Source organism: Chinchilla lanigera, unplaced genomic scaffold (assembly GCF_000276665.1).
Source record: "Chinchilla lanigera isolate Chin_1 unplaced genomic scaffold, ChiLan1.0 scaffold00031, whole genome shotgun sequence".
Lineage (NCBI taxonomy): Eukaryota > Metazoa > Chordata > Mammalia > Rodentia > Chinchillidae > Chinchilla > Chinchilla lanigera.
The window spans coordinates 3,998,936-4,013,144 of record NW_004955432.1 but is presented as its reverse complement, the minus strand read 5'-3'; the positions used below and the strand labels follow the sequence as shown (position 1 = coordinate 4,013,144).

The window sequence follows — 14,209 nt, the reverse complement described above, 5'->3', positions numbered from 1 at the left end:
CTGTTGATATATTGGGGAAAAATCTCCCAACCTCTAGATATCTGGTATGAGCTCATGAGCTCTAAAACTGAAGAATGAATTTTAGGAACAGTGGAGGTTAAGAGCAGAATATATTTATTGGAAGAAGGAAAACTTCTGTCCAAAGGGGTCCTAAATGGGTTGCCAAAGACCTTGTCTTTTCTAGGGACTTTTATAGAGCAAATCCACAAAGTGAAGCAGGTCCAAGGTGAGAAACATGAGAAACTGCAAGGTGGGCATGAGATGGGACAAAACTATGATCAACCAATAAGATTATCAGTATAACTGCTCAGGTAAAATTGATTATATCAGGATCAAATGGGGAAGCAAGTCCCGTAGCAAGTGATCATGAATACAGAATGGGGACTTTTCCTGTCAGAGGTTGAGTTAGTGACTCTTCCTTCCTCTCTCAAGGTGATAGACACCTATTTAGAATATCAGTCCCTGATGTTTATCCTGAGGGAGGTGTGTGGATGCATTTGTTCCATCTTTTGTCTTGAGGTCTGGCCCACAGCTGGAGGTGCCTGTTTCCCCCACAGTTGCGAGGTATCTCATCCTCCACACTGGTTCCTATCTGACTGCCTATAATATTTTATTTAACTCAGTATATATTTTAATCGATCATGTAATGCAGTTCAAAGATTCCATTGTGGAATGAATGGAACCCTTGGCTAGAAAGTACTGAGATGTCCTAGTAGCTGGGAATACTTACTGTCTCTCAGAAGGGGAAATTTCTGATTCCTTTGTCACCGGCACTGAAATATAATTCTGCAAACCAGTGCAGGAATAGAAGCTTGGCAAATGCTTTGAACAGAAGATTAACAGATAAAGGAGACTCAGTTACTGATTACCACATGAAAGGATGGCTAGTCTCACTTCAGTTCATGGAAAAGCAAACCAGTGGATATAATTTTCCAGATAGTAAGTAAAAATGAAATAAAATCAGCAACAATAAAATTGTTTTAAATTCTGGTAAGGACAAAGGTAGAAAGCTGTTTTTCCACACATGATTGGTTTAAATGAATATAAGAAGTAGGTAGAGCCACTGCCCCATGGTAGACTGTGGGGCCACTGGAGGTCTGTCAATGCCAGATCTGGGCAGACCAGCTGGCTGCCAGCCTAGCTGCACATAAGTTAGGCAGATAGCCCTTGGATGTGTTGCTAATTCTGTGGAGGATGTTACACCCTGAACAGCAATACTGGCCAATGGGCCAGGGTCAGAAGGCCAAAGCAGACCTGGTGAAGCAGTAACATATGACACTGGCCTCCTTTAACCCTGACTAGGAGGTAGGCCATGTTACCTGGGTCTTGAGGGTCCCAGAAGATGAGTGGCTATATATAAAATTGACTGTATTACGCCTGTATGCTGAATACATATTGGGGGTGAACATGCTGACTGGTGTTCAGCTCAACACCAAGTAGGGAGAAATCCAGTGATGAATTTGCGTGGTAAGAACTAGAGTCCAAGGACATCCACACCACACACCTCTGACTCTCTGAGCCACGTGGATTGTGTACAGGAAGCAGTACCAGCTGCCTGGGGACTGTGAAGAGATGGGACAGACTGTCTTAAAGTTGAAAAAACAAGAGTGATACTCCCCATACAGAGCCCTTCAGTATGGCCTATGAAAAGCCAGATGGATCATGGCAAATGACCAAAAAGTCTCACCCTGACACTGGCAGTCAGGATCAATTTGCCTTCACCCAGGAGGATGGACAATGGACTTTCCAGATGTTGCCACAGGCTACTTACATAGCCCAACTTTGTGTCGTGGCCTGGTGGCCCAGGACCTGGCCACGTGGGACAAGCCACACTCTGTGTCACTGTTTTGTATTGATGATATTATGTTAGCCTGATTGTCTTGCAGATTTGAAAGCCCCTGTGCAGAGTCTGAAGAAAGCTTTGCTGGCATGGGGGTGAACCATAAATAAAGATAAGGTCCAGGAACCTGGTCTGTCTGACAATTCGTTGGGTGCTATAAGACTGGGTAAGATCAGACCCACGACAATATACCAATTACAGGTGTACTTGGGCTTGCTAGGTTTTTGGCAGATGTACCACACCTAGCTACCCTGCTGTGCCTTTTATACCAAATAACCCAAAGGGACAGGACACAGGGCTGCACAGGTGCAGCAAAAGCTGCCTTTCAGGACTCAAAGAGAGCTGCTGCACAGGTGCAAGCTCTGCGAATCATTGAACTTAACCTGCCATTTATCCTAACCATTACTGTGGATGACAATGGATTTGCCTGGGGCCTATGCTAAAAACAGGGAAAATGGAAGTACCTTGTTGGGTTTTGGTCACACTTATCAAAGGGAGCTGAGAGCTGGTATTCCCTGATTGAAAAATAGCAGTGCTGCCCACTGCTCTGCTTGCCTGTGAGAAATCACAGGACGAATGGAGGGCGAAGTAAAGACGTGAACAGCCCATTGCAGGAGCGGAGTGACACAGGCCCCCACTCTTGCATGCTGGGAGATATACCTCTAGCAGTGGGCCTCTTTCTTGGCTTGCCTATTGGCAACTGCGCTGGCAAGAGTTTGGGGACCCACGATGCACATGACCCAGGAACCCATCTGGGAGGAATGACTGGCAGGACTTGATCCCTAAACTCTATGCAAAAGTAAAACAGCGACCTCTGTCCAGCTGATGGTGGATATACTGATGGGTCTAGCTGTGACCCAACCCCACAACGGACAGCAGTTGCTGTCCATCGTAGTGTGGAAGTACTCTGGTTTGAAACCAGAACAGGGAGATAAGCCAATGCGTACAGCTGCAGACAGTGTGATTGCCTAAGATACATAAAAAAGGCCCCCTACATGTGTGCACAGACAACTGGGCCATGTTGGGGGGCAGCTAACACTCTGGTTGCTTGTTTGGGCAGCTCAGGAGTGACAGATAGGGCACCAAAAAAATTGACAGAGATCAGCCTTGAATTTGTCACTCCAGGATCAAGTGAGCACATCCAAACGACTACTGAGAGCCCTGCCCTGGTGAGTCAAATCCTCTGACGACTACCTTGAAGAGACCACACACTCAAAGCTTTGCTTCTGCCACTCTGGAAGCTGGCAGGTCACTGCCTGGCTGAAGATGGGATGGCACTGTACACTGGAGTGCCTGCCTTGATTGACTGATGTTCTGTTACCCAGTTTGGTTGCTAGTTCCTTTTCTTTTGTTTGATTTGGTGCTAGCTGCAGGACTTGGGGCTGTGCGCCCAGAAGACAGGAGATTCCTTGCAGGATGGCTCTTGCCCTTGTCCATGTTGATGTAACTATAACATTGGGCACCCTACACTGCTTCTCCATGTTTTAAAATGGTTGATCATCTTGTTAGTTCAACTCCTATTTAGTCACTTTATATTGACACTGTTCTTACGTTTACTGTACCGCTGTGCTGTTCGGTTTTTAGTTCCTTGCTGATCCTGGTGTTCACCGTCACTCTTTGGACCAGGACTCCAGAGGACTGAAGTCCCACAGAAAGATTACATTTGTTCTCACCTATGTAAATAGAATCTTCGGTTGCTTCATATTAGCTGCCTAAACCAAAATTAAGATGGCTTTCCTGTGGATAACATATTTAAACATCCTAGGAGCATATGCAAATTCAGGACACTAGAAATTTCAAATTCAAATTTATGGCATGAAGCCTCTTCATAGTCCTTAATCAGACTAAATGGACCCCTGACTCCAGACCTCTTGTGTCTGATTAATAGCACCCACCAGGTCCTTCAGGCTGTAAACCCAAACTTAGGCAAAGTATATTGTTGGCTCTGTGTCCTCCTTTCCTTCCTTTCCTATAAAGGTCCCACTCACCTATTCAGCCCCATCCTACCATGGTATGGGGAAGTACTTACTGCTTCCTGGGCTCCATTTAGGGCCAAAATGCTTCTGCTGGTTATAGAGATGTGTTGATTGTCATCTCAGGTTCTCTCTCTCAGCCCCCTTTGGGACTTTCTTTGTTTGCACTGACGGGATACATCAGTGTTTGATAGCACCAAAATGAGTCCTTGTGCATTTGCTGACCTCTGTTTATTCAGGACAATGGCAGGGAGTTTAACCCTCAGTACTACAGCTATGGGTGTAAGCCAGCAACAGTACTCACAGTTAAGTGCTCAGGTTGCTGGAGATTTTGCCAACATACAAATCTCAATGGACATGCTGCAGGATCAAATAAAATCATTAGCTGCATTGTCCTCCAGAATCAAAGAACCTTAGATCTCCTGGCAGCCCAGTGTGGAGCACCTGACTCTTCCTGGAGGAGGAATGTTGTTATTATGCTAATAAGTCAGAAGTAGTAAGAGAAAACCCTCACCAGCTGTGGGAATGCCTCAAACATAGGGTCCCAAATCTTATGGAAAGCTCTTCCTGGTAGGGACCCTTAGACTTTCTCCCTTCTTGTATAGGAGCCATCCTGGATCCTTGTATGTTCTGCATTCTGACACACTCCCTGACTAAATGCTTTAAAGCTATACACCACCAACTTCTTTTGCAGGTCACTTCCTTCTATCAGCTCCTTAACACTGAAAAAACTGGGGAAACTCAGGAAGAAGATGCTCCTCCACAATAAAAGCAGTGGGGAGATGTTAGGGCACACACATAGAATAGCGGACTTGTAGGCGTATTGTAGCAAAAGTTAGAAACCAGTTCATAGCCTGGGGCTATGCTCATGCTACCTGTCACGTAGCTAGCCTTGACTGTCTAGGCCCAGATGTTCACCGTTAACAATGTGTGGGATCAAACTGACTGTGTCCAGCTCATGTTTTAAAAATATGCAGTGATTCCAACTTGTTTCAAGGGTTTCAAGGCCATCATGTTTGAGGAAGATTGGTCCAGTCAAGGACACTTTCAACTCTACCTACTCTTCTCAGACCCCCTCCCTCCCAGAATGTTCCTCTACAAACCTGCCTGGCAATACATGACATAATTCTTGTAGTCCGTGTAACCAATCATGTAATAACTTGCTATCAGCTTTGTACTTCCCACTTGCAAACCATATTTAAACAACTCAAACCTGACTCTGGGATGCTGATTTGAATCTCTGGGTTCCCCAACCTACTAGCGTAATAAAAGTTGCCTTCTAACTCCTCGGGGCAAAGTCTTCCATTTGCTTTGATATTAGTTTTTCTGCTACAGGACCAGCTGCCGACACCAGGTGGAGGCTCATGTTGCCTCAGGTCACCCAGGAGACCCAAGTGTGCCCAGCACTACTGTGCAGAGATTCTGGCCAGCCTAGTAAGGGCGTAAGGCATGGATGGGGAGCACAGGGTACGTCAGCAGACCTTTAGCTCTGGCTGCTGACCAGCAGAGGACTGGCCTAATGCACTGCACAGGGACTCTGCCTGGACTCTGGTGCTCTGCAGGATGGAGGCTCCACTGCAACCATGAGTAGAGCAGTGTACCTGATGCTGAATGGGTGCTCTGCAGGCCAGGTGCCCTTGGTGGAGATTCACAAAAGGCTGGTGCTCCTCATGGAAACCCAGGTTGCACGAGACTGGCAATGAGGTATCAGAAAGAAGGTCTCAATGGTCTGTGAGTGGTGCAGTGCTGTGGGAGCTGGGTGTGGATTCAAGCGAGCCCAGGGTACCTGGTACATACTCAACCAGATCAGTGTTAACACTGTGGCCCTGGTGAATGTTCTAGTTGGCAAGGGACAAACTTAGGGCACTTGCTGGTGACTCGGGCCTGCCCAGAATCCACTGTCGATGACTCCAGACAGAGGCAGTGTTCACCTGTTCATCCTGTCACAGTGTGAGGTTGGGTTGGTGGGGAGGGAGCCTCTCCTACCCCTCATCTCCTTCCCCTGGTGTGAGCCAGGGAAAATGCTGCCTGGCTGCAGCCTGCTCAGTGTTTGGAGAGAGGGATGAAGGGGCTTCTATACCCGCAGCCTCATGGTGAATCTTTTAGAGAATGAGTGACCCAACTGCAACCCAGAGAGGGGAAAGTCACTTTTTGCCACATGGCTCCACCACTGCCCCACTGCGCTTGCCTTATTTTCCATGGCACAGGAACTGTGCCACTGCCACCACCTCTGTTGCAGTCACCCCCTGATGGCTGACCCCAGGTGACTCCAGATGACTCTCCATAAGTCTTCCCTGACTCTGGGTCTTCCCTGGAGCCGGCAGGGCAGTGGGAACTTCCGCCCATGGCAGCACATGAGTTTTGTGGTTCTAGCTCTTCAGAGATAACACATAATTTTCCTGAATGAAGCTAAGTTTCAATGAGTCCAAAAATAAAAGCTTAGCCGCATAGTGAAGAAATCAGTAGCCTAAATTGTATAAATTATGTATTGCCCCTTGTTTATCTAAATGATACATATAAACATCATAGAGAAGTAGATACAAATATATCAAGCTAATGCGTGCCTGTTTGAGCCAACCATTCTTTCTGCTTTTGAATAAAGTTAGCTGCATAGCCCTTTTGGTGGCTATAATGTAAGTCTTGCTGGTGGCAGTTCTAGGATGTGGGAGGAAATGCACTGGGATGGAGGGAAAAGGCCCTCAATTAGGACTTGAACAAATGTAGAGGCCAGGTGGCTGGCAAGCCTGTCACTATGGATGTTGAGGCCCTCCACACACTCCTCACCTCTGCAAGTTTCTTGCCCTGGGATCCTCCCACTTTGGTCTCTTCCAGGGCTTGTGCAGAATCTGCTTTCTAATTGCAGCACTAAGCTTCAGGTACTGCACAGGCTCTGGACAGGAACAACTACGGTAGAATGAGGAGGCTATAGTGGACATATATTTTGTTTTTATTCTCATTTTGACACCCAGTGTTTCCAAATTTTTTGTGGGAAAAGAACCTCAAGAGGCCTTTGGGAAGCTCAAACAATCTTTGACTCCCTGTCTATACACAGAGAGTTGCTATTACGGTGTAGATCTAAAATATCCCCCCAAAGTCCCATGTGTTTATAAAGTGATTGGCTCATGAGGACATGACACTTACCTGTGGATGGATGGGTCCAGCAGCCTAATGTGCTGATAGGAGGTTGTGCCTGGTTGGAGGGCATCACTATGGGGAGGGTGACCTGCAAGGGCATAGTTTTTACCCTGGCTCCTCCTTTCTATCTCTGCATCCTGGCTGCAACCACATGAGCAGCTTTCTTCCCCCATACCCTTCCACCATGTGTCTCTACCTTGGAGCCAGCCAACTTTAGACTATACCCACTGGAAACTGAGCCAAATAAACCTCTCCCCTTTTACAGTGTGAGTGTTGGGTATTATGTCCCAGCAAGGGGAAGCAACTACTATAGTTGTCTTCCCAAAAGACCACTATCTGTACAGTGGGTAAGTGAGATCTTTACCAGAAAGAGTTCTATCTAGATCCAGGTGGAACGCCCACGAATCTGTATTCCTGATGCATAATCCAAAATTTACCACTAGATCATAAGCTGCAGCTAACAGGGACAGACCTCTCCATGGCTCCGCCAAGGCCATTGAAGATCAGAGTGGTGGTGTATCTATGGTAGAACCATACACACTGAGGGGCAAGATATTGCATATTGTCATCCAGCACAGATTGAAAGAAGGCACCAAGTTCACCTTCCCTAAAGAGAGCAAGGACATGCCTGATAACATCCCTGCAGATATTTAGTTCTCAGATAATAGCACCATGTTGTCTTCTGCTGGTGTGACACCAGTAAACTCTGTGGTATTCTGATCATCCTTAAAGAGGGAAACTCATCTTTCCCTCTCGATGTTTTCTTGCTTTCTCACTCACTTTAGGATATCTTTTCCTTGATCTCTTGGCACTTTTTACCCTGGGAAGGAGGTGGATGCTGGTTCAACTGTCCAACCACTGACAGCTGGGCGACCTTTCACTGGGCAAAAGTATCATCAGTCCAGACACCACAAGACAAAGCCAGGAAATAACAAATAACTCCCAACAAATCTTGGGAGATTTTTAAGTAGGGAAATCTCCGTGGAAAATAAAGAACAAAATAAAAGACAAATAATAAGAACCAGGGAGATACATCTTTTGCAAATGGGAAGGGGACCAAGAGATGAGGAGAGGAGAGAGGGGAAGGGATGGCCAAAGAATTAAGATGTATTATGCACATGTACCACTCCCCACAGTGACTGTACATTATGTGACACAAATACTAATAAAAAAAACTTTAAAAATGTCTTTCTGAAACATATTAGCACACCCCTCACAAGAGCTTCTGCAGAGCACATACGGTGCTGCCAGTCCCTACCCAACCTCCATGATCCACTGGGGCAGTACCCTCCAAACGCTGAGAAAGATCACCCTCTGCCTCTGGAAATAGCTGATCCACTCTCTGCCTAAGCCATCACCTGTGACCACCTCTTTAGATGTGGAAGACCTATAGAAACAATGCATGAGGAGAAAGATATAGGCAGTCACACAACATCATGGAGGCTAAGCTAGGTAGTGGGAAGTACCACCAGTTCCTCACATTTCAGGGAGGGAAGGTCCTTTTGGGGACATGTGATATCTGGTCAATAAGGGCTACAGGGAACTGGTCACTTTTAGAAGCCAAAGAGCCAATCCCTGAGAGATGTACTTAGCCAATTAGCTGTACTTAGTCAATCACTGAGAGCTGTACTTAGTACTTTCCAAAAGCACATGCCCAAGTTACTCAACCTGTGCCCTCCCCTCAGTACACAAAGAGACATCACTTTATTAGGACTTTTATTGGGAACACTTTTCAACAAGGCAGAAATCATTTGCAGGGAAGAAAACGTTCTCCCTCCGAATTCTGGTGAAAGAACCTTGCAAAGACTCTGCTGACTTTCCAATCTCTGGAGTTCCCAGGCAGTCCAGCTCGCCCTCTCCCCGGGCGCCTGCCCTGCACACAGGAGGATGAGGCACCGGTCTTCCCCTTGGAGCTTTCTTGCCCTATATGTTTCATACTAGAATAAAGCCATTGGAAAAAGTATTTTATCTTTCTTTTAAAAATATTTTCAGGAGGAGGCTGTCCCTTCAGTGAAGTCACCATGCCCTCACAGGGGGCACCTTTGTCATGACGGAATAAGGTCTTGAGGCTGAAGTCATTGGAGGCAAGGGACACATTAGTGGGGAGGCTCTGAGCCTGGCTCTGCTCCACGCTCTCCATTTCACACGTCGGTTCCCTAAGCTGCTGAGTTTTAAAGCCTGATGACTTGAGGTCCTGGGGAACTGCTGTTCTTCGTGGAGCTCTCTTCGTGGTCAGGGAAGTTTCTGGTTTTCTTGGACTCACATCTCGCACTGGGACGTGCTCTGACTTACTGCTCATCAGGACGGTTCTGGGCTGTGACTGCCGAACATGGAGCTCCTGTGCTTTGAAAGTCCTCCTGGGTTTGTCACACACAGGGAGGTGTTCTAACTTCATCGTCATTTTGCTCTGATGCCTTTCTATGACACTGCCAGAACTCATTCTTTTCTGCCTTATCTCAGGGCCCACGACAGCCAGCCGTGGGGGTGGCGTTGGGCTTCTCTTGGCTTGCAAAGTCTGCTGACTTGCTTTGTCTATGTGATCTCTTGGGGTCGAAAAGATCTGTGTGCGGTCCTCAGTAAGCTCCTGGCTGGTAGAAGAAGGTGACCGTCTCAGGGTCCCCTGTCCTTTCTTGTCCACAGGTGAGGGAGCAGGACAAGGATGATCCAAAACTGAATTCGGTGTGGTCATATTTTGCGCACTGGGGCTTTCTCTATGGGGTTTGCAGACCTCAATTTTAGGATGCACCCCAGAAACACTATTATCTGATGAGAGAATGTGGGAATCAGAAGGTGCCTGGGGTAAGGCCTTTCTTGTGAAGATTTCTGTGGATTTCTGGACCTTGTGTGGAAGGCCCCACCTTATTCCATTGTGAAAAGTTTTAATATGATCTTCCAATATCTTTTGTTTCTTGTTGCTGAGGAAGGAAATATTCTGAGAGATATTCGGGTAGCTATCTTTACCTTCAAATGGTGCCAGACGTCTGTCTTTTACTTGCTTGGGGGATTTCTCAGGTAAGTAAAGTGTCAGGTTGGTAGAATACCTTGATCTGTGCACAATGTCAGGGATGCAACCCTTACTGATTTCCTCAAATTTCTTGCCCAAATGTACTTCTAAGGCTGTTATAAGTTGTTTCTTTCTCAAGCTCATACATGATGCCTGTGAAGTTTTCCCTGTGAGCCTCTTCAGGTGACTTTTCAGGTCTGTGTCTGAGTCAGAGCCCAGAACACACTGTGGTACCCCATGTGGGTCACCCGTCTCGGGACTCTGTCTTTTCCCCACTCCCTTCTTCAGAGGAGGCATCTCTCGGAACCTCTCATGAAAGCTGGCTTGGCTCAAGTCAAAACTCTTCAGATCTTTGCTGGTCTGACCCTTAAGCAAAGAGACTGCATTGATTCCATGGCTGCCCTTTGACTCAGAGGTCACAGGATACTGTGTCTGAGGACCTGCTGCCGGGGGAGACTTGAGAGCTTTGGGGAACAAGCCCTGCTGGTATTGGATGACATTCCTGTGAAGATGGTGCTCTAGTTTCTTCCTCATCTCACTGTTCAAGGACTCTTTAGGAAGGCCAGAGATGGGCACCTGATCTTTGGGGGACTCGGTGACCAGTAGTAGCTTGTGAACTGGAGGACCAATGTCTTCCTGGTATTTTTGAACCACAGAGGGTAAACCCCACACACTACTTTGTACTTTCTGTAGCATGTTATAATCCAGGTTGCGAACTTCAGAGAGTGTGAGAGACTGCGCCTCACTCTGGGTGCTTTGAAAACACACTTCCCCGGTTGTATTCTGGGTTAGAGCAGGATCTGGCAGTACTGCAGTTATGGACAGAAGCTGACCCTGTGCCTGTACAAGATGGTGATGGTGAGCTTGAGCCTGGGGCAGAGTATGGGACGAGGGTAGAGGTTGGACCTCAGGCCAGGAAAGAAGAGGTGTGTGTGGAAGGCCTGGGGATTCAGGGGCTTTGAAGATGTTGGATATTGCACTGAGGCAGTCACGTGAGGTATGGACAAAAGGACTCAGTGACTGTCTAAGCAGTCCTGGGAGAGGGCAGATCTGGCTACATTTTGGATCTACGTGATCCTCCAAGTTCTTAGGACCTGCAAGCTTGTGACTCATGTGCAGCTCTTCTGGTTTGCCTTCACTGCTCGAAGGAGGATGGGAGAGTGCAGAGTGCTGCTGATCTGCAGCTAACTCTGGTCTTTTCCCTGTAGTAGTCAGCGAGTAGCCTGACTCATGTCGTCTTGCAAAATATTCTGCTCCCTTTTCTCGTTCACTGCACATCAGGAAATCATCTCTCTTCTTGATATCTCTCTCAAGGAGGGCAGGGTGGACAGATCTGGGAGATTTGGGGGATCCAGGTTTTACCTGGGAAGCTGTGCTATGTTCCCCAAAGGAGGCCTCCGCTAAACTGAGGTCATCAGTGGACAAGACACCAGAGCCATCAAGTGATGGTGGGGCTTCTAGTTGGAGAACAGTTTCCTTTTCTTGAGTACGATGTGGTGGGCATGAGGCTGTGGCAAGTGGCTCTGATGGCAACTGGTCCACTGGGATTCTTGAATCTAAGGGAGGACTGGGCTCCTGTGGCACGGAGTCGTCTTGTGCCAAGGGTGAAAGTGGGTCTGCTAAAGGGATGACCTGGAAAGCGGGGAGAGTGGAGGACTGAGGCAGAGTATGCTCAGTGAATGAAGCTGGAATTGGGTGCTCTGCAGAGATGACAGAGGTCTGAGTGAGTGACGACTTTGTCACAGAAGTGATGGCTGACAAATGAGACACAGTGTGAGCAGCATCTTCCAGGGATGCCCGAGAGAGAAGACGACTGATGTTAGTTGTTGTGGTGTTACACACCTCACAGAGGGGGTCTGGACACAGCAGCTGTCGGAAGTGCGTGATGTCACGGTGCTGGCCCAGGGGGCTGTAAGAGACAGAAAGTGCAAGGTCGTAGCCAGGACCGGCACGAGGGAAGGAAGGCCTGCTGTCCTGGTTGGGGTGGGGCCACCTGACCCCTGCAACCCTCTTCCCACTGCCCCACAGCCGTGACCTCGCACAGCACCGCACAGCTCCTCCCAGCCTTCATTCCCACATGTGCTGCTATGGCTGCCCTGCCGTGGCCAGCGCAGGTTTCACTGATTCTCTGGGTGCAGGAAAAGGGATCAAGAAAGATGGGAAGTGACAAGTCACCTTTTCAGAATAGAAAGCAGCTTCCTCCCCTCTTCTGCTTCTTTCTGGCAAGTTCTCTGACCTGGAAAAGCAGGACAATGGGAGACACGTGAGGGTACAAACACAGGGCTCTTAAGGGAGATACTTTATGGGAAACTCTTAGGGTTTTAAAGTCTCAAAGCCCTAAGAATCAGCAGACAAGATGAGATGGTGGCAGATGGTGTTAAGAACATCCCCGTGGGTTTGTGGCTTTCTTTGTAAAGTACCTGCACATTCATCATTCCATGTGATGCTCAAAACTAACAAATGAAGCACAGGAGTCAGAGTTATCTCACTGATGGAGCCAGGCACCCAGAAATAAAGTACTTTACACAATGTCACGAGGCAGAAGTTCTGACCAAGAGTCCTTCCTGGACATCTCACATGAACACCAGCTGGACACCTCAGAGGTCTGCTCCATTGCTGCCTCACACCATGGCACTGAGAGCGGGCTCTGCTACCGGCCTGTGGGCCTCTCCTCTAGGGCTCTGTGTCCTAACAGAGACTGTCTAACAACTGCTGTTCTCAGCAGTTATGGATTTGGGACCTCATGGAAAGATTTGTGGTATCATTCTTAGAAAGATCAGGTAAGAAAAGAAGAAACACACCTCTCAATGTTCCACTTCTCCTGCTTCTTTTGGCTCTGAGCTGTGGCTGAAAAAAGAAATAAAAATAAAGAGTTCTGGAACTCATGTTTTGCTTCTTTCTATAAGCTCAGGGATTCATTTCCCAAGAGTCACACAACTGTCCCTTTTAATTAATGCAAATCGGTTCCTTTCAGGCATTTTGAAAGAAAATGATTTCAATTTTATCCCCTTGAGGGTTTTGTCCATGAGATCCAGTCAGGTGTGTCCATGAGACACATTCCCAGTCAGAATTTCCCTGCTGGAAAATGGAGGAGACCGAGGCCCATAGTCAGCTGTGTGGTCCTCAGAGGACCTGGACTGGGGGATAGAACTCGGGCTCTTCTCTGCTCAGATGTTCTTGGAGGATGGCATTGCTCTCTTGGTCATCCTAACAGGGAGGAGGGCTTGGGGAAGGACACCTGACCTGGGAATGGGGCTCAGCATCGAGGCCCAGAGGAGACTGTTCTCCTTCAGAAAACACAGTCAGAAACTGAGCCAGCTGGCACCAGGCTGTGGCTGTTTGAGACTGTATCTTGGAAGCCCCTGCTCTGCACACACAGAGAGGTAGTGTGTGGGGTGGCTAGAGGGAAATGGTGAGCCTCCCCATCCCTTACTCCTGCCTAGCCTCTTTCCCCAAAGAGAGATGGCGTATCTTCCCCTCAGACTTCCCACTGCAGGAGTTTTCTGAGCCAACTAAACTCATTTAGTAATTTGAGAATTGAAATGGGAAACAGGAACAAAGGCTCATTCTTGGAGATTCACCCACATTTTCATACCTGTTGGATGTCTTTGTTTTTCTGGAGGGTTGGTAACCATGGTTTCAGCAACAGGTAGCACAAGGGCAGAAAGAGCAACCCTGCTGCACTCAGCCAAGCGAACTCAGGGTTTGTATCCAAGAATGTTGAGCCAAAGCTCAGCCATGGTTCAGTATGGCTATTCAGAAAAGAGAGAACATTCTCCATAACCCAAACGGGGAGGTTACCTGAGGCAACTGAATCCTGAGAGTGCAGGAGCTTGACCATATGCCCCTGACAGCATCACAGAGCATGACAGAGTCACAAAGGGGTCCTGAGGGTGAGGGAGGGGCACCTGAGGAGGGCTTCTCACTGACCCTCCCCCACCCACCAGGGCAGCAGAGCCCTCTGTTTATTCCCCAGCTCCACCCTTTCCTCATGTCCTGTGTTTATCTCAGGGAACTGTCGTGTTTGTTCCATCTCTGATTCTGATTTTGCCTGAGTCCCCCTTTACAATCATGGGCCTCACCATTCTGCTGCCTGTGCAGTCTGATGTACTGCTTCAAACCCACCTTATCTCAGAATGCTCTTGTCACACACTAACTGACATAAACGTTGAAGTTCTTTTCTACTTATGTGGTTTTGTGAATGTTGAATAGTGAGTATTTTTGTTTCAGTCAGCCTCTACTTACTGTAGATGGTCT

The 14,209-nt window shown here is 47.7% G+C and overlaps 1 protein-coding gene across 2 annotated transcripts; it reads right to left on the bottom strand.

The window, feature by feature from the left end:
* Positions 1-8,651: 8,651 nt before the first annotated feature.
* Positions 8,652-13,833, bottom strand: LOC102013325 (putative spermatogenesis-associated protein 31D4). Of its 2 annotated transcripts, none has more exons than XM_005387971.1 (4): positions 13,754-13,833; positions 12,754-12,799; positions 12,128-12,188; positions 8,652-11,861 (listed from the first exon to the last, which is right to left on the bottom strand). In XM_005387971.1, the coding sequence occupies exons 1-4, from the start codon at positions 13,817-13,819 to the stop codon at positions 8,696-8,698; spliced, it is 3,339 nt and encodes a 1,112-aa protein (XP_005388028.1). In that variant the 5' UTR covers positions 13,820-13,833; the 3' UTR covers positions 8,652-8,695. The 2 variants fall into 2 exon arrangements, with proteins under 2 accessions (XP_005388028.1, XP_005388027.2); XM_005387970.2 differs by having other exon boundaries at positions 13,548-13,804.
* Between the last annotated feature and the right edge of the window lie 376 nt (positions 13,834-14,209).